Raw genomic sequence first — 18,687 nt, 5'->3', positions numbered from 1 at the left:
GGCGCTCTATTCCTCAGGATGATTTATTTGAATACTAATAGGTGAACTGTGTTAGGCATTTTATATATAGTGAATAAGCATCTTGAAGCCATATCGCAATTGAATTAGATCACGTCAGTGCGTGCGACAGTTCTATGATACCCTCAATTACCCAAAGTAATGTTGTAATGAAAGCGATAGAAATTATTATAGCCCTACCAGTCAAAATTTTAGACTGTATCTTAATAGAGCTTTTTTGGGTTTCTTAAAGGTACATTGTAACTCCGCCAACAGCTACAATTTTAAATAGATGTGGAAACTTTTGAGTCTCTTTCTTCCATTCAAATTGTAATGAGCAAACTATTCCATTATGCATTCGATGCTGTATTGATAACAGCATTATTAGCTGGTATTAAGAAATCAACAGGCTTGCAGTAACTGTTAATCCGCTTTCAGTTAAAAGTATATAAAGCATTGGCTTATGTTCTCTCAACTTTCTTTCTCATTTATAGGCCTGCAACTTCTAAAATTGAGAATAAAACAGTGCGAAATTATGTTGAAAAATATTTAAATTTTGGAGAATGGATGTTTGACATGGGAGCCGTATACCTTAGTCACTCTAGTTTCTTTATTAAAGACAACAACAACAAGAAGTAATAATGCCAGAAAGTAGTCGTAAAACTCTCTGTATCCTTTCGGCTAATGCGATTGCATGCCGTATATTTCCGCACATGACACGAGCACACTCTTGATTCTCGCTGAGCGAACGAAACATTATCGTCCAACAACGTCAGTTTATTGCAATTTGTAATAAAATCATCAAATATACCTTTCGTTGACTACGTTTTAGTATTGTAATACTGCTTTCAAATACTAATGACTCTTTCATCAGAGCAGAAAAAAAATAAACGAAAGAAAAAACCTTTAAAGGATAGCTTTCATGGCTCGAGAAAAGTGTGGGGTTTCTGCATTTAAGCTTGATCATGCAAATGGGTGTCAATGGGCCAATCAAATGACTTTTGACTGAATTCTTATGCTCTGAGTTCGTCTAAAATTAAAGAATGACAGATGAATAAGCTGACTAAAAATAGCCATACAGATTGTATTAAGAATACCTCTTTGGCACAAAAAATTCAATGTTAAACGACTTTAAACCACCATCAGAAGCCATAACTACGCTTTTGGCTTCTTTTTTAACATCACAATTGCGGATGAGCACTTTTTCAATATTACTTGTACAAATTCTTAAAATGGCGTTTCAGGACCTCTGCACTTTCATAGCTGGCAAATAGATAAGGGACATTTGCATCTTTTTCTGTAGTAAAATGAGTAATACTATCACGAAATGGTCTCTCAAGGACATCGATATCCATTGTGCAATGGATATACACAAACATCTCACCGTAAAGGAGCAGTTTTTCCGTTGGAGTTAGAGACTTAAGGGGTCAATGATTCCTAAGATTACTTTCCTATTGGCAGTGAAAATTAACTCCCTTTTTTTCCATTTTTTTATTTTTTCGTTTCTTTTTTTTTTTTTTGAATTTAAAAATAAGCTTCCTTCACAATATTACTTCGAATTCTTTCCTTGAAAAGTTTTAAAGAGAAGCTTATGGAAGTAGATCAGCCTACCATGTCACAAAACCCAGTTAAATATGAATCGAATGATATTAACGCCATGGATGCATATCAAACAAGTAATACAACAACATCTTCCTCATCCGATGTAACAATAGCACCTTCCTCATTGACAAACACGAATATGGACAATATTGACAACAATAACCGTGGGGCAGAACAACAGATACTAACAGCAACAACAGAAGAACAGGAGTTATATCCTATTGCAGTCTTAGTGGATGAATTAAAAAATGAGGATGTTCAATTACGTTTAAATGCAATTCGAAACTTGAGTACCATTGCCCTGGCGTTAGGACCGCAAAAAACGCGAGACGAACTGATACCGTTTCTCAGTGGTATGTAGCTGACTAACTGATAAACAAGGACACGTATATATATTGTGGCAAGTGTACTTACCTACAGCCACCTAATTAGAAACCATCGACGATGAAGACGAGGTTCTGTTAGCCGTAGCAGAGGAATTAGCCAATTTTGCAGAATACGTGGGCGGATCTGAGTATGCACATTATCTTTTAGGCCCACTAGAAAACTTGGCAACTGTAGAGGAAGTACTTGTGCGAGACAAGGTAATTTAAGCGAGAATAAAAGAAGAAAAAAGATGTGACCTTGGTATGCTTACTATGGAAAATATTGGAATCGGATAACTTAGTCAGTTAGCTCTCTAAACACTATTGTTGAATTGCTCAACGCAACACAGATAACGAATTACTATCTGCCTTTGTTGAAACGTCTCACAAATGCTGACTGGTTCACAGGGCGAATTTCTGCTTGTGGATTATACACGCATGCTTATTCAAAATGTACACCAGAGCAGCAAGAAGAATTAAGAACAGCATTTGCTCAGCTTATTCAAGACGATACACCTATGGTGAAACGAGCAGCAGCAAAAGCTTTAGCTGTAAATCAATATACTCGACTTTTAAATTTGAATTGTATTTACTAGGTAGCTAATCTACTACATTCAATTTAGGGTTTTTCGAAAGAGCTTTCACAAGAACAGCTTATCAAGAATATCTTGCCATTGTTTCTCAGATTAACCAGTGATGATCAAGATACAGTTCGGTTATTGACAGTAGAGGACTTAGTGCAAATAGCAAAAATATTTACCCCCGACGAAAGTAGACAATATTTATTACCGATACTGAAGAATTTGGCGCAAGATAAATCCTGGAGAGTGAGATACATGGTCGCGACTCATTTCAATGAGGTAAGTAAATAAAAAAAAAGTTTCAATAAAATTTTCTTAGAAACTCACCTTCTCTTTCTTCATCATAAGCTATGTGAAGCTTTAGGAGAGTCAGTCAGCCGTGAAGATATGGTAGCAATGTTTGTCAACTTGATTAAAGATACAGAAGGTGAAGTTAAGATCATAGCTATTGGTCAAGGGCCTGGTACGTTACAAACAAAGTGAGTTTCTATATTCCAGAAGATCAATCTGATGTTTTTTTTTTTTTTTTTTTTTTGGTTTTTTTTTTGCGTGATATAAAATAGCATTTGCAAAGACTTTGGACAGAACAATTGTGCTCGAGAAAATAACGCCTTGCATCAAGGAACTTGTGGTTGATACAAACCAACATGTTCGTGCTGCAGTTGCTACAAATATAAGCGGATTTACGCCTATCTTAGGCAATGATATGTAAGTTAATGCTACCTCTATGTTTGGGTTATTTTTTTTTTTGATATTTATTTTTTTCTTTAATAGGACGATTGAATATCTATTGCCCTTATTCCTTCAATTACTAAAGGATGACTTTCCTGATGTAAGACTCAATATAATCTCCAATTTAGAAAATGTCAATCAAGGTAAAGAAAGGAGGGAAAAAAAAAAGCTTGTAGACGATATTGTGAAAACTAACAAAGGGATCTGATCGTCGGCCTTAGTGATCGGCGTCGAACGTTTGGCGCAATCGCTTCTACCTGCTATTGTTGAGTTGGCGGAAGACAAACAATGGAGAGTGAGATTGGCCATTATAGAATATATACCTCTGTTAGCTTCTCAACTAGGCGTTGCATTTTTTGACGAAAAGCTCCTAGGCCTATGCTTATCATGGCTTGGCGATCCCGTTTTCTCTATTCGTAATGCTGCCACGACAAACTTCAAGAAATTAGTCGAGATTTTTGGTCATGATTGGGCCAAAGATACGGTTTTACCTCAAGTGATGAAGATGGCACAGAATGAGAACTATTTATACAGAATGACAACTCTCTTCACATTATCAGTAAGTCTCTAGTATTGGACATTTGCGTTTTCTTCCGCAAGATTTGCTTACCACTTTATTCCGATGTAGACAATGTCTTCTTCATTAACAGCTGACATTATCAAAGATAAAGTTTTACCTACCATTATTGGATTGGTTAATGACCCCATTCCCAACGTTCGTTTCAACGTAGCTAAAGCATTAGAAGTACTTATACCTATTTTACATCAAAACACTACAACAGCAGAGTTAGTCAATACGCAAGTAATGGACATACTTAAAACTTTAAGTGAGGACAAGGATGTTGATGTACGATTCTTCGCAGAGAAGGCTCTAGTGTCAGGTATAGTAATGGAATGTTTTGCATCTGTTTGTCCTGTTACTAACGGAACTCTCATATCCAATATTATACTAGCACAAACAATTCAATAAATATATTATAACCTTTTCGTGGGTTTCAAATAAAAGGTTTTCAGAATAAGACCTGTACAGGCATTATCAATAATTTGTTTTATTTTTATTTTTTTTTACAAAGTCATCTGAGATTTATTGACATGGAAATATATTACGTTTGAAAGGAGGGTAAAGAACTTTTAAATAGAGAAGTAACAATATGCGTAACAGATACTCAATGATTAAACCAATAAAGGTACCCACGGTGTATGTATATCAATAATTTTGGAATTAGTCCTGCATTTGTAAGCCGTACATTCCTATGAACCTTTAGAGTGTAGTCCAACCGCCGATATCATAGTTTGCTTCGATTTGTCGAGCAACGTATATCGGTATGTTATGCTGTAACCATAATTTACGGATTTCAGCATACCTCTTTGCATTTAAATACTGTGGTCTACCATGTCTATTATGACTATTGAAATAGTAACAATTTAGAAATTTGATTGCACAATCCATTATTATTCAGATATACCTTAATCCTTGATCGACTTCACCATGTGGATCCAGATAGGGTGCGTTCATAAACCAACCATTGCCGTTATGAAGCATTATTAGAACACAGCGTTTGACTGATAAGAAAAGACCAATTTCTCCACCACATCTATCATTTTAAGGAAAGTATTTTCAGTGCTCTGAACTACGATAATCAAATGGCTTTACTTACTCTAGTGTATGGAGATTACATTCTCCTTCTTCATCCTCTGCACAACAAAAACTCTGAGCGCAAACAAAGGTACCACATAATAGACAAAGGGCGGGATCACTAGGCACAGTACCGCACTTTTGACATACCCGTTTCATACTTTCAGCAAATAGGCTGTCTAGCCTTTCCGGTAGGGCAACAAGATGCAGAGGAGTTGGCAGATCTAATTGAATAGGTAACAATTGATTCGCTGTCAATGGACCTACATGTCCCTCTTGTACTTGAAGCTGATGCTCTGATCCGCGAATATGCTGTTCACACCAATAATTCAACAGACTGTCTGTATAAGGGGTTGGTTGCAAAAAGTCGGCAAACTTTGGTAGCCGAAGAATTTCCATTAACCGGTCTATTTCATCGATGCTTTCAGCGGTATCCGTCGTTTCCATCATAGGAGGTACAATTAAGCCAAAGCGCACAATTAGCAAAATAAGAGTACGTCGCAAAAATGGAAGAGCGAAAAATTTGAGTAAAGCACAGAAAGAAGCCTCGCTACCAAACTTTTTGAACGTGCTTTGTGCTTCCTCAGATGTGAATTGCAATTTTTGCATCAATGAGAAGGCGAAAGAGCAAGCAGCTGTAATATTTTGAGAGGGTTCAATGGGAGCAGTTTGATGTGATTGTTGGCTGGAAATATCTCTGCTAAGTCGATCCTGTAACAGTCCGACAGCAATCTTGGCGAATTCAGCTAATAAAAGTATCTGAATGAATGGGAAGATATCAGCTTGTGTCAGAGGGATTATATGATGAGCAATCTCCGTCAAAATCATAAAAGGATCATCTTCTAAAAGAGGGGCGTTTTCATAGAGCATCAGCTTTTGAGATGAGCCAGCTGTGATCGCAACGATGTCATCGATATTGACTTTGAACAATTGCCGCATCCGACCAAGAGAGAATAAGTTCACACGAGCCATTGGTATACTTGGTGAGCTTGTCTTGATATCACCAGTGCGGGGACACATGATGGTGGTATAAGCCATGACAGTGTCGCTTAATATACGAAGCAATATTTGAGTCTGAGAGGGAATCTGATCAAATAGGGTATGTGTGGTAGTAGCATTTTCACCAGAAGTTTGATTTTTTGTACTCTTATTACCGCGAGTGGCTATTTCAACACCGGCAATGGTATATCCCATCATACCCCAAAGCATATCAACATTTTCAGCAGCAGTTGACATTTCGCGTTCACTTTCGTTTGAGCAGATCTCTTGGTATATGGTACTTAGCACCTCGCATAAACGTCGATAGGATTTTCGAATAAAAGGAGCCTTTGTCATGGCTGTACTATGTAGTATGCCATTTTCGAATGGACCCAGTCTACCATCTGGCGGACGAAGTGAGCTTGAATTAAGTGCATTCTGTATAAACATTGTTTCTGCATCTCTGTCCATTTCCTCAATTATATTACTGGGATGTAACAACTCTTCTACTTGCAACCCAGCTTGTCCAGCAATATTTGTGAGATTAGCCATATTGTTATTGATGGTATTATCGGCCCCAATCTGCGGGTTATTAGTGTTGGTATCCACAGGTGTAGGGATCGGAAGACGGGCAGGGAACGTGGTTGGCGTCCATTCACGATTCGCAGGCATACGACCAGGCATAGGAGCAACTAGTGCAGCTACGGGTAAGTTAGGCAGAAGTTGCGCCATGACATCCTTCATTCGATTAGTAGCTGAGACATCACGAGTGTTTTTGCGCAATTGTGCATTTCTCAACGCTGAAACGACGGTATGCTTAAGTTTACCGACAATTTCCCCTATTTGAGTCTCGTAGAACGCTGAGTCTTGCGAACCACCAGATTTTGATAGTACACCAGGGTAAGACTCTTTCTTGCCTTTCCAAAATACTGGCAACAGAGCATTCCCCAAGGATTTACATAGAGGGCACATAAATTCCTTTCTTGATCGATTTTCCGGATGATTACGAGTTAGCTGGTTAGTGTGTCGGGAATCAATAGAGCTACAGTACACTTCGAAGCATTTGATATGCATGAAGTGACCGCAAGTTGAAGCATAAAGACCCGTTTTGTGTAATTTGGCAGGAAACCCGGAAACAGTTAATTCACCATTTGGTAAACATTGGTGGTCTTGCCACTCTGTATCCAAATTGGAACCCATTTGGTAAATATCATTGAACAAACTTTCATCATCCATAGGTGCTCCACGTAAAATGTTTGAAGTTTGAATGAGACCAAGCAAACCATAAGACATGGAGCGTTCATTGGCATCTTCCTGACACACAATGCATGTACCTGTGGGGTAAGAGCAGAAACGATGAATACTATCTGAAGACTCCTCCTGGGCATGGTTTAGATTGTCAGGAGCATCAACAAATGTCTCCTCTTCATCTTCTTCAACTTCTTCGTCATAAAGAAACTCATTTTTTTCCATAAACTGTGATTGTGCTTGCGCGAATTGAGCCATAATCTTCTTTTGACGTTCTTTGGCTGCCAGCTTTTTTTTCTCCACTTCAGATAATTTTGTACCGCTATTTTGACTCTTTTTGGCCTCTTCTTCTAATTGCGCAGCACGTTTTGCTTTCCAATCATAGACCTTAGTACGAGTATTTTCTACTCCCTTATTGAGAAGTTCTTCGAAAATCCACTTCAAACGGCTTTTAATTTCTGCGTATTGTTCTTGATCGTATAGTTCAGCCAGGATTTCGAACAAACAGAGCTTACGACTCGTTTTCGGTTTGGCATTTTCTTCAGCCTTTTGTGGTACCTCCATTATGAAGTACAAAGAGCAAACATAATCGAAAAACTTGCCCTGGCCGAAATTGGAAACGTCTTCTGAGTTCTTATCGGTCATAGCTAGCATAACCAAATGTAGAACTTGGTCCAATATAGTGTCACTCTTGTGAGTATCACCGGTATAAATGTTCCATAAAGCAAAAGCCATCATTTGCACGAAGACTGTAGATTGTAAGAACGAACCTAAATGTTGAAAAGGTCCAGGAGCAATCGGAATATGTTGAGGTAAAACGAAGAACTCTTTCTCATCTCTATGGGGATTTTCCTTCTTCCAGCGAGACCTCAGAATTGTTTCTGCTTCTTCACGATTATTGCGGTTAAAATGCCAGAAATAAGTGTCGATCATAGAGAAATAGTCATCTTTCAATTCGTAGACGCCATGATCATTAACACCTTCAGGACTCTTAAAGTTTGCTACCTCGAGAAGGATACGATCGAATTCAGGATGCTCCGCAATACGCTCAGGAATGCGTTTGCTAAGGTCGGAATAAGCAGAACTTCCTAAACACAGATTATGAACGATTTCGCGGCGAACTTTATCGGTGATCGACATACCATCAATATTGGCTCTTTCAGATATTATAACAATCAACAAGTTGAGGAGATCTTCCACCATAAATACAAGTTGTGTACTATCATAAGTATCATGATTCTGTTTACCCATGAACCAATCTACCAGGTTGAAGCGATCTAATAAAGTTGCTAAAAAGCGATTGCTTGGAATTGTAACAAAACCAAATTGTAACAAAAAGACATCAGCATCGTAGGTATTTTCACGTAAGGATATGTCACGGTAATGATGCGCCTAGGACAGTAATGACTATTCAGTCAATTTTTCTATTCACTTGAAGTACGTGTAGAATTTTAAATACCTGATTTCTGATACCATAACCATTACGAACCCATACACCAGCCCTAATTTGTGAAGAGAACACTATTGTTCTGATAGGGTAGTCTAGAATAGGCAATAAGATGCTTGGTGATGCATTTCTTGTTTCACTGAAGAGGACTATCATTTTTTTGAAGCCGCCGTCCCAACCTGCTTGTTTGAGAGTGTCGTTATCTAATAAATGAGCATACTCCAATACTCCAGCTAAAAGCCAATGCAATGGATGATGAAAAGAAACAGGTTGGCTGGCAACGTCATATTTGATGATTTCAAATGGCTCTGTGTATCTAAGGCTAATGGTGTGATAAATTTGGGCCGCAATACCCTCAACTTTTGGAGATGTGGTGGCTATTGAATCGCTCGTCTTTGCTTGTCCATTAGCTTCTTCAGAGCCCCAATCTGAAATTCGTTTCAGCAAGCGAGAGATGGCTCTGCATACGATAATAGCTGAAGATATTTTCTCCTCTTTAGTTGATGTTGACAGCTTACCAAAGCAATCAGCAAACTGACGGCAACACTTCGCTATCTGTAGTGTAACATTAAACGCATTGACCCAAATTTCTGATTCATATTCGACGTGGGTATCCTTCTGACAGACTTGAGCATTCATACCTTGGAATAAGCTGATGAGATCCAGATATTGTCTTAAGTAAAGTGGATCTTCAGCAAGTTCACGTTTGATCATTTCTACATTCATAATGTATCTTAAATCATGAAAGGCATTGAAATAACGTCGTGTACGAAAAGCACGGGATTCACAATTAATACGAGCAGGGTATTTTGCACGTTCTGAAGGTAGCAGGAGGTATAGCCGATCTGTTAAGAAAAACGCTGTCAATGTCGAGCAAATGAGTCCAAAGAAGTAGTAGTCATGTACGAGCAAATCAGATACGGTAGGCACTGTCAATAATTGAACGGAGAACAGAATGATTGAATTTTCAGGTTCGCGATCACGTAGTAAGAATGATTCTGCCAGTCTAGCATAATTGCGCGCTAAACGTTTGCCTAAGGTTTTCTTATATTCAGCATTGGATGCCAAAGTTGCGATATACAGTTCACGCAACGAAATACGAACTTCTTTCCATAATTTCAGATCGTAAAGCATGAAATAGTCAAGCCGCAATTTCTGCCCGAATTCTCGTTGCATAATCAAGGCTGAAGAAGCTGCTTCTTTACTGTATGTGTACACATTTTCGGGTTTCGTAGCGGGCTGTTTGCCGTTACGATGTCTGTTATCCAAGAGATAATCTCCAAAAGCTATCTCCTCATTGCGTAAACGGTTGTATTCTCTTACCATAGAGGCTGGGTCCCAATCAATGGTAGCAACATCGCATTGCGAACGATATAAAATGGGGGTTGAAGCGCCTGAGTCAGGGCTGCCGTCCTTACTCATCATCTGACTGTCCGAATCTGGTTCAAACATTTCAACATCCTCTACAATATCCGATATAGACATGGCCATATCATCTTTCATAACACCATCTTCATCTTCATCCTCCTCTTCTCCTCTTTGGGCGTTTCCGCTTCGCGCTCCTGCGGTCAATATAGCTAATGGTAGTCGAAGCTCCCATTCTCTACACAACTCCTCGTATATGATTCCACGAATAATAGCATCGCCATTTTTCACTCGAGTGAAAAAGCATTTATTACCACTGACTAATTCGTTTAACCATTCGACCAATAAACCAGCAACTTGTTCTCTGAATGTCTCTTTTGCTGGTCTTATGGTAACGCTGAGATTGATAGCTGACAGAGGAGCAGCTATTTTCCGTAATTCTTCAATATTTTTCGATACAGCAATTATCTCTCTGCCATGTACATGAATAACGTCAACGATTTGCTTCGCTTTTTCCCAATCCCAGCCTGTTGCTGTCATTATAGATTCTAAAACATGTGAAAATGCATGGGCTTCATCATTCCAGACTATACAAGCATAGAGTTCTCCATCTTTCAGGGTCAAATCATTTGTACTTTGCGATGTTGATGCTGATGAGGAAGCCTCTGCATTATTAAACTGCTGATTATTCTCATTATCCATCTCTACGTCCTCCTCAGTAGTCATACGAACTCTAGTATTCACCTGGTTAGCCATAGCTGCTGCTGTCGTTGTCGTATTCGCTAGTTGAGAAGGTATACCCATTCTATTCAAAATATGTCGTTGTTCTAAATTTTCCCTGATTATATCCTCTGAAGAAGCATTAAGAGTAATCTCATCTGGAGCTAAAGCAAATATATCTAATAGAAAATTCAACACGCTTGCCACTGTATTTCTTATCGAGTCGATTAATTCAGGTTCAATATGCTGTTTCTCGGTTCCTCCATCATCAGCTGTATAGTTATTCTGTTCGCTCTCTCCAACAGCAGAGTGAATTTTACACTGTAAAGGCACCTTCCAAGCTTCTGGATCGCCACAATCGCAGCAACCTCCCGATCCGGGGCTTATTGAAAAGAAGATGTCATGCCCGTCATGGTTGGTGGCATGAAAGCACTTTGAACAGAATACACAGGTGTCATCTAAACCGCAGTTCCTGAAATGTTGGGTATTAAGGGTGATTATCTCAAAAAATTGTTCAATGTCCATAATATGCATTGTTCTTTTCTTACCTGCAACGATACACAGGCTCCCCTTTGCGGAAGACATGGCCACACTGTCTTCCCTTCTGGTTTGACAAATCGGTTGGCGGTATTAAAGCATTGGTATGCCATAATTTCGGATCGTTAATAACATTCCTCTCTTTGCCATCGCGTCGGCGGCTTTGGTTCATTACAACATCTCGTAGCTCTTCAATACTTTGGAAAAAGTACTTTTGCATAAATTCTTTATTGTCTTTCCATAAGGCTGCGAAACAGTGTGATAAAATATCCAGTTTGACTGTCTCATCGAATTGGCAATTGTAATATAGAGGTGTTTGCCATAAATAATCCGTCAACGTTGTATCTGAAGGCTGCTGTTGTTGTTTTCCATTTTTCATTTTATTGTTATTGTAGCTTAAAAAGGTTAGAGTAATATGAAATGAAGGAAAGGAACCACTTCTTTTTAAACTTAACACATAGAATTAAGTAGAGCAATCAATGGAAACGCGAATTCTCACTCCTCAATTTGTCGATCTAAAGCTCCGAAGACCGGATGTATCGAGTTCGCTTATCACACGTATGCCATGTTTGAGTGTCAAGATCTATTAAACATATAGAGTTAGATAGTCGCTAATGATCTAAACTGTTTGTTTATAACGAGTTTTGTTATCTTTCTTCTTTTCATTATAGCAGAAATATAAGGTAAAATTCAAGAAGAAAGAAGATAATGAAATCGAACTTTTGCTACAACAATGTAATTTCATTATGTTTATATCTTTATTGTTAATTACTAAGAGCATCATTAATCATCTTCTTCGGCGACAGCATCATCTTCAAGCAGTTCTCGATTATTTTCCATCACCCCCGTTAATAATCTTCTATACATAGCCATGGTTGGATGAAGCATGTTTGTGTAGTCCATATCATACCAGTAATTAATGGCGATAACGCCCTCATCACCTTTTTGCATGACTTGGTGAAACCATAAAGCTAGCATCATCAAAAACTTGTTAGTTGATTCATCTGTATGGGCTATAGATACGATATATGTACCTGGCAAATAAAGCATATCACCTTCCTCAATTGTTACTGTGATGGGACAAGCGTGAGCAAATCGAGGAAAACGAACAAAGTCTGGATAAAGTGGATTGACAGGGATCCAAGGTGTCGTTGATTCTAAAACCTTCAGTTCAAGTTTATCTGTTTTCGGGTTTGGCTCGTAAATAGCATTTTGATATACGTTTTCTACATAAAAATCAATTATCAACGGCGAAAAAAAAAGAAGCACTATTTCAATATACATTTGATTGTTTGTTAAGTCTTACCATGCATACAGTAGTACTCGGTTGGTGGATATAGGATAAATGTTTTGGTACCACGGACAACAGCATAACAATTCTCATAGGGGTCCTTATGTAAAGATGTTATACTTTTTTCATCGCCAAACCAAAAATTTACTGCATCAGGCATCTTATTCAAGGCTTCTGAACACCATGAAATATCTTTATCTACATCTTCTTCTATAGCACTATATTCTCTAGTCAGACTGCCATTCTGCAACGAAATGTAGTTGGCGTTCTTAGACATCTTCTTGCCTTCGATAATATCCAAGAAGGAATTGAACTCCATACATTCTTCATGAGGCATAACAAAGTACTCTTTATCTGACACTGTATCATAAGTCACTGCATCTGCATAACTACGGGGAAAGAAAATTCAAATCCAAAGGTAAATTATCAAATATCTTTCCTTGTTCTTTTCTTTTGTTCTGTTACCCATTGGGAGTGACTAAACAAATACGTGTTATAAAGAACAGCTTTTTATTAGAGACAGGCTTTTAGGAGCTTCTTACCTGCAACAGTGACTTTAGTTTCACCCATTTTCGATCGCAGGTACTCATTCGTCCATTTTGTACGAGCGGGCCAATGGTCAAAAGCTCCTAGAAAAATTCAGAATTGGCATTGATCAATAAAGGTCAAAATGAAATGCTTTTAGTATATATCGTTTACCCTTGATGATAGCAGGTCGGTTTGTATGCACTGAGGTCCTCAAAAATTCCAAAGCACTTGGTGGTTTTTCATACACATGAACATAAGTACCGTTTATATCTTATATCAATTACATAAGCATGCATATGAATCCATATCACCAGTTCTCAATGAATGTTATAAACACTTATTACCTTGATACTCCTTCACATATTTTAGAAAAACGTTATCTATGTCTTTTTGTGGGATCATTTCTGAGCTTTATGGTATCTGAAGTCTTTACCAGCGAGAAAAAAATGAGTTGTATACAATTACCTTGAGGTGGCTTGAGGCATTAAATTTATGAAGCGAATTTTTTGCATCCGAATACCAAGCAACTGGCTGCAATCCTATTTTTGATTAGCATTTACCGTAGTTAACTTTTAGCTGATATTATCAACAAGGGGCTGTATGAAAGATAAATATTGCTTCTTTTTTAATGGATCTTAGCACTCTTATGTGTCGTTGTAAGGATCGAATTGTTTTATTCGCAAAAACTAAGACATATGAGTAGTAAAGAAAGCGTTGGGACAATACTTAGCAAGCTTCGTGCAAAGTAGCTTTCACCAAACAACATCTCTACAACCATGTAAGTCTTTCGCCATAAGGGATGCTCTTCGTGGTGCAGAACTGGCAACGCGAACAATGGAGGCTGCTTTGAAGGGATCAGTGAAAATGATTAATTCAAACGCCGCTGAACGCCAGCCGGCTTCATTACCAAGTTGTAGTATACCTCTTGTGGTTGAAGGCAGAAACTCAGATTCCCTCTCTTCCTTTACATACTTCCTCTAACCATGGTTAAGTTTATCAAGGCTGGTAAAGTAATGTATCGAACCAATACCGAACAGCTATGCAACAGATGGATGAGTTTTGAAATGGATGGATTGATACATATACGAGTCATTTGAATGATAAAATAATTCTTGACACGATACTCTACTCCACCACTCTGAAATCTTCTGCTTCAATTGGCAATTTCCACTGGCATCTCCATTTCACCAAACTAATCATTCTTTAACTTCTGTTGACTGCAGGTTGTTGTTATCTTGAATGGCCGTTACGCCGGTAAGAAGGCCGTCGTTGTTCGTAGTAAGCATCGTTTCCAACTTTTATCACAGTTGTTTATGTGGATACAGAAAATAGAAGGGGGATCTTGTAGAAAGTGGCATGTCAGATAAAAACAGAGCAATTTTAGTCAAACGTTACAAAACTAAACTGTGGATCACTCTTTGAGCGTAACAACTTTTTAACAGAACGATTCAACTTTATTTAGACCACGATGAAGGTACCAAGGACAGACCTTATGGTTATGCCGTTGTTGCTGGTATTGAACGTACCCCTCTCAAGGTCACCAAGGCCATGAACAAGAAGAAGGTTGCCAAGCGTTCTAAGGTCAAGCCTTTTGTTAAGATCGTTAACTACAACCACATGATGCCCACTCGGTATGGCACAAATGACATTTTGGAAAAGAGTAACACTGCATGGACAGCAGATTGACTTTTCATTTTATCACGATTCATTAGTTATGGTTTGGAATTGGAACAAATCAAGGGTACTATCTCTGCCGAAACCTTCAAGGAACCCACTCAACGTGAAGAAGCCAAGAAGGTAAAAAAGAAACAAAGCTGGATGATAAATTACGTTTTGGGTAATTTTATTCTTAACATTGATTTGAAATAGGTTATCAAGAAGCTCTTCGAAGAACGTTATCAAACCGGCAAGAACAAGTGGTTCTTCAGCAAGCTTAGATTCTAATTGTCTCGTTAAACCCAATCTAGCCTTTATAACTTTATCTTTTTCTCTTTTTTCAATGCACTTTGCTTTTTCACGTTATGAAAGAAAAGAAAATTGAATAAAATCTTCTTTATGCTCAAAGATATATATTTTTGTATTATGCCTATCAGAAGTCAATTTAGAGAATCTGGATGAATTTTTGAGTTGTATGCATTATACAGTTTTTTAGAAAGTAATGGTATATGCTTGGAAATAAAAATGGCACAACAGAGAATTAAATTTTGGCTCAAAGTTGCCCAGTTCTTGAATAATAAATCCGGGCAGGCGGGTGGCAGGCAGGATCAACACGTAAAAGTTGATAGTTCGACCAACAACTGTATTCCCAGAATTCCATCCATTAGTACTTATTGGTTGCAACTGCATCTTTCTGACATCTATAAGCCAAGTTTCCTCTAAAAACAATACAAAACCTTCATGTTCTCAAATTTAATTAACATTTTATCTGACTTTTTGGTCTTTTAGAAAGTTAAGAAATCTTACTTCAGCATTTTGTTAGTGTTCGTATTCAGTTACAATTATGTGGTTGTGGTCTAGATCATTGTGTTCATTATTATTTGAGCTACCAAGTCAAGCGGGTTCGAATTGTTTATTGTTGTGAAGCAAGTATCCTTGGTGGTCAGTGCGAAAATGGTCATTAAGAGCATTTAGAAGATCAAGGTGCGCGACACAACACGGACATACATAGTGATTTTTGACCTTTCAACGTTGGGAGAATGACGTAGAGACCAAATGACTCATTATTGTACCGGCGTATTGAATCAAAACAATGAGGGAACATAAAATGGTAGATGGACTTCAAAAGCGCCCGTAGATTTTGGTGAGTGGAGAATTTCCTAGTAGAATGTAACGACTAAACTGTGGGCAGAAACGGTTAGAACCAATTAGAACAGGTGGAGAACTAGGGGTTGGCGTTATTAACGTTTCAAAATATAACTTGTTACAATAGGACAAGCTTTATATTGCAAATGATTTATTATAACAAATGTAGTTAGAAGAAAAATAGATAAAAACACTGAGTATGCATTGATGAAGGAATTATGTATGACGATGCAGGAATTGAAGTAGTTATAGTGGAAATGAACGTAGATAACGAAACATACTCACTTGAAAGCATTACCAATTACAATGAATACGTGGATTTGAAACCACCAGAAACACCAGCGAAGCAAGAATTAGAAACTGTTATTGATGAAAAACCTCCAAAAAGAAAAAATGTATCACATCTTGACGCCCGATATACGAATGCACAAAGAACTTTTCTTAGTTTAATGTATGAACGAGACATGTCCGTCCGAGCAGCAGCAATGGGATTCAAGATTGCACCTCGCGCCGCCCGGCGCTGCGTGAAGAAGGACGAAGATGGTCCTGATTCTGATGACCAAACACGCAGATCTAATGGCAGTGGACGACCTGTTGGCCGTCCAACAAAGCTAAGGGAAGTCCACGCAGATTTTTTGATCAGCTTGATCGATAAGCATCCGTTCTTTACATTGAGACAAAGGATGACTGGGTTAACAGAGAGATTTGCGGGACTACAGATTTTCAAAACCGGACTCTACAACTTCATTACCCAGATTTGTTGCATAGGCTTCAGAAAAACATAGTTTCATTCTGTTGGTCGAACTTCTTTAGTCAAAATGGAGGAAAGAGTCAACCGGGTTGAACAGTGGTTGGAGACAGATATGGACTTCACCAGCAATTGTATACTCAGCCTTTCACGTCAATTTGAAACGTGCTTTTGCATAGTCGAAGAAAGGAACTCGTGCAACAGTAAAGGTACGCAAACCCAGGGCAAAAATCACTACCCTCATTGGAGCCATTTCTCCAAATAGAGCTGTGCAAGTTTCTATAAGATTGCCTAAACCATTGTCTCTATTAAGAAAAAAAGAAAAATCACAGGAAACAGCAAAACTATCACCACAAGAAAAAGTGGAACCGTTACTGGTCATTATTTTAACTTTATCGAAACCGTTCGAAGAGTTCAAGAGCAATTATTTGGTAATGGACAATTCTCCTATTCACAAGCCTGAAGATATGGAAAAGTACTGTGGACATGAGCCAAAATTATTTATGTGTAATGACATTTTTATTTCAAGGTATGCGCCATTATTTTCTGAAAAGAGTGTATATGAGACGCACCTGTCAAAAAAATTCTGACCATAAACAATATAAATTTTTTGATCCGGCGGATTAAATTATCCCGGGCAAAAAAGTCCTTGTGTTTTTATTGTTCGTGCGCTACAGCAAGCTCAGAAATTGGAAAGAATATATGTCAAATCAAAAGCGCCATCACTATGAACTCTCTCTTTTCCTGCCAACTTTGTAAAGTATCCATCCATCAGTCAATCAATGAATCCATCATCCATTGAGACGAACCGTATAATTTGTAACAGTTCACACCTAATGCTAACAACCATCTGTTACATACGCAAATAGATTGAAAGCAGTTTATTCACGATGTCCCGTGTTCCTTCCGGTAAATCTCTTCGTTGAATGTCAAATTTCAAGTTTGTTACCAAGTAACTAATATGGGCATTACATTATTTTCTAGTTCTCAACCCCACTGAAGAAGATATTCAAATGCTCTTGGCTGCCCAATGTCACATTGGTACCAAGAATGCCAACATTCGTATGGCTCCTTATATCTTCAAGCGTCGTGCTGATGGTAAAGTGTTTGTGAATGTAATAGAAAGTTTGAGAATCGATTGTTAATTTGTAATAATACGTTTAAATAATGTAGGTATCAACTTGATCAACGTTGGTAAGACTTGGGAAAAGCTTATCTTGGCTGCCCGTATTATTGCCGCCATTGAAAACGTAAGTTTGTCGTTGAAGTAGAATTTCTCCAGGGCAACTTTATTTTGACAGCTGACATTTCTTTCGTGCATTTTTTGGGTTTTTTTTTTGGTACACCATTTGTGTATGATTAGCCTCAAGACATCGTTGTTGTCTCTGCCCGTCCCTACGGTCATCGTGCTGCTCTTAAGTTCGCTAAGTATATTGGTGCTGAAGCTATTGTCGGTCGTTTCACTCCCGGTACTTTCACCAATTACATCACCCGTTCTTTCCGTGAACCTCGTTTGGTCATCTGTACCGATCCTCGCTCTGATTTCCAAGCTATTCTCGAAGCCTCTTATGTCAACATTCCTGTCATTTCTTTGGCTGATACTGATGCTGTCCTCAAATTCGTTGATGTTGCTATCCCCACCAACAACAAGGGTAAGCACGCTCTCGGTTTGATCTACTGGCTCTTGGCTCGTGCTGTCCTCCGTCTCCGCGGTACTCTCGACTATAACACTCCTTGGGAAGTTATGGTTGATATGTTCTTCTACCGTGATCCCGAGGAAGTTGAACGTGACAACGCCGAAGGTGAAGTCGAAGGTGACCTCGCCGCTTCTGGTGACGCCGCTGCTGCTGACTGGGTTGTTGAAGGTGATAACGAAGGTGTTGCCGGTATCGCCGCTGCTGCTGACTGGTCCGCTTCTGCTCCTACTGACTGGGCCGAAGAAACCGAAGCTCCTGCCTCTTCTTCTTGGGATGCTTAAATGCTAGTTCTTCTAAAGAACCAGAATACAATTTTGAATCGTTAAGTCTTAGACTGTAGATATAATTATGTACCATTCAAAATCCTCTTCAATAAAGTTAAAATCAACATTGATTTAGGAAGATTTCAATTA

At 38.4% G+C, this 18,687-nt stretch overlaps 7 protein-coding genes across 7 annotated transcripts; 5 read left to right on the top strand and 2 right to left on the bottom strand.

Annotated features, from left to right (window-relative positions):
* Positions 1-330: 330 nt before the first annotated feature.
* On the top strand, positions 331-636 carry BDF20DRAFT_916427 (uncharacterized protein; the record flags this gene model as incomplete). Its single annotated transcript, XM_053084452.1, has 2 exons — positions 331-413; positions 492-636. The coding sequence occupies 2 exons, from the start codon at positions 331-333 to the stop codon at positions 634-636; spliced, it is 228 nt and encodes a 75-aa protein (XP_052932237.1).
* Positions 637-1,738: 1,102 nt separating this feature from the next.
* On the top strand, positions 1,739-4,247 carry BDF20DRAFT_826751 (armadillo-type protein; the record flags this gene model as incomplete). Its single annotated transcript, XM_053078105.1, has 9 exons — positions 1,739-1,952; positions 2,032-2,183; positions 2,267-2,515; positions 2,588-2,824; positions 2,894-3,008; positions 3,109-3,253; positions 3,320-3,420; positions 3,499-3,836; positions 3,906-4,247. The coding sequence occupies 9 exons, from the start codon at positions 1,739-1,741 to the stop codon at positions 4,245-4,247; spliced, it is 1,893 nt and encodes a 630-aa protein (XP_052932236.1).
* A 291-nt stretch (positions 4,248-4,538) lies between these two features.
* Positions 4,539-11,587, bottom strand: BDF20DRAFT_916425 (uncharacterized protein; the record flags this gene model as incomplete). The annotated part of the gene is made up of 5 exons (XM_053084451.1): positions 4,539-4,683; positions 4,744-4,872; positions 4,936-8,531; positions 8,599-11,143; positions 11,220-11,587. 5 exons carry the CDS (start codon positions 11,585-11,587, stop codon positions 4,539-4,541), a joined length of 6,783 nt encoding a protein of 2,260 aa, XP_052932235.1.
* Positions 11,588-11,946: 359 nt separating this feature from the next.
* On the bottom strand, positions 11,947-12,955 carry BDF20DRAFT_892813 (cupin-like domain-containing protein). The gene is made up of 3 exons (XM_053082315.1): positions 12,515-12,955; positions 12,243-12,434; positions 11,947-12,179 (listed from the first exon to the last, which is right to left on the bottom strand). The coding sequence occupies exons 1-3, from the start codon at positions 12,834-12,836 to the stop codon at positions 11,992-11,994; spliced, it is 702 nt and encodes a 233-aa protein (XP_052932234.1). The 5' UTR covers positions 12,837-12,955; the 3' UTR covers positions 11,947-11,991.
* Positions 12,956-13,993: 1,038 nt separating this feature from the next.
* Positions 13,994-15,095, top strand: BDF20DRAFT_892803 (ribosomal L27e protein family-domain-containing protein). The gene is made up of 5 exons (XM_053082314.1): positions 13,994-14,037; positions 14,251-14,305; positions 14,490-14,658; positions 14,740-14,824; positions 14,897-15,095. Exons 1-5 carry the CDS (start codon positions 14,011-14,013, stop codon positions 14,969-14,971), a joined length of 411 nt encoding a protein of 136 aa, XP_052932233.1. The 5' UTR covers positions 13,994-14,010; the 3' UTR covers positions 14,972-15,095.
* A 943-nt stretch (positions 15,096-16,038) lies between these two features.
* Positions 16,039-16,380, top strand: BDF20DRAFT_803957 (uncharacterized protein; the record flags this gene model as incomplete). The annotated part of the gene is made up of 1 exon (XM_053076455.1): positions 16,039-16,380. A coding segment is annotated over one exon (342 nt), but the record flags the coding sequence as incomplete, so codon positions are not given.
* Positions 16,381-17,082: 702 nt separating this feature from the next.
* On the top strand, positions 17,083-18,684 carry BDF20DRAFT_892799 (ribosomal protein S2, flavodoxin-like domain-containing protein). The gene is made up of 6 exons (XM_053082313.1): positions 17,083-17,106; positions 17,224-17,332; positions 17,447-17,486; positions 17,562-17,675; positions 17,751-17,827; positions 17,941-18,684. Exons 3-6 carry the CDS (start codon positions 17,468-17,470, stop codon positions 18,553-18,555), a joined length of 825 nt encoding a protein of 274 aa, XP_052932231.1. The 5' UTR covers positions 17,083-17,106; positions 17,224-17,332; positions 17,447-17,467; the 3' UTR covers positions 18,556-18,684.
* The last annotated feature ends 3 nt before the right edge of the window (positions 18,685-18,687 follow it).

Source organism: Mycotypha africana (genome assembly GCF_025528875.1).
Source record: "Mycotypha africana strain NRRL 2978 chromosome Unknown BDF20scaffold_11, whole genome shotgun sequence".
NCBI classification, from domain to species: domain Eukaryota; kingdom Fungi; phylum Mucoromycota; class Mucoromycetes; order Mucorales; family Mycotyphaceae; genus Mycotypha; species Mycotypha africana.
This window is presented reverse-complemented; position numbering and strand designations above follow the sequence as displayed.

Coding starts and splice junctions, on each gene's coding strand:
- BDF20DRAFT_892799 (XM_053082313.1), top strand. Junction 17,676..17,750: donor CTTCAAGCGTCGTGCTGATG/GTAAAGTGTTTG, acceptor TAAATAATGTAG/GTATCAACTTGATCAACGTT. Junction 17,828..17,940: donor TTATTGCCGCCATTGAAAAC/GTAAGTTTGTCG, acceptor GTGTATGATTAG/CCTCAAGACATCGTTGTTGT.
- BDF20DRAFT_892813 (XM_053082315.1), bottom strand. CDS start 12,836: ATGCCTCATGAAGAATGTATGGAGTTCAATTCCTTCTTGGATATTATC. Junction 12,435..12,514: donor CGAGTACTACTGTATGCATG/GTAAGACTTAAC, acceptor ATTTTTATGTAG/AAAACGTATATCAAAATGCT. Junction 12,180..12,242: donor TGATATGCTTTATTTGCCAG/GTACATATATCG, acceptor TGATGATGCTAG/CTTTATGGTTTCACCAAGTC.
- BDF20DRAFT_892803 (XM_053082314.1), top strand. CDS start 14,011: ATGGTTAAGTTTATCAAGGCTGGTAAA. Junction 14,306..14,489: donor GAAGGCCGTCGTTGTTCGTA/GTAAGCATCGTT, acceptor AACTTTATTTAG/ACCACGATGAAGGTACCAAG. Junction 14,825..14,896: donor AACGTGAAGAAGCCAAGAAG/GTAAAAAAGAAA, acceptor GATTTGAAATAG/GTTATCAAGAAGCTCTTCGA.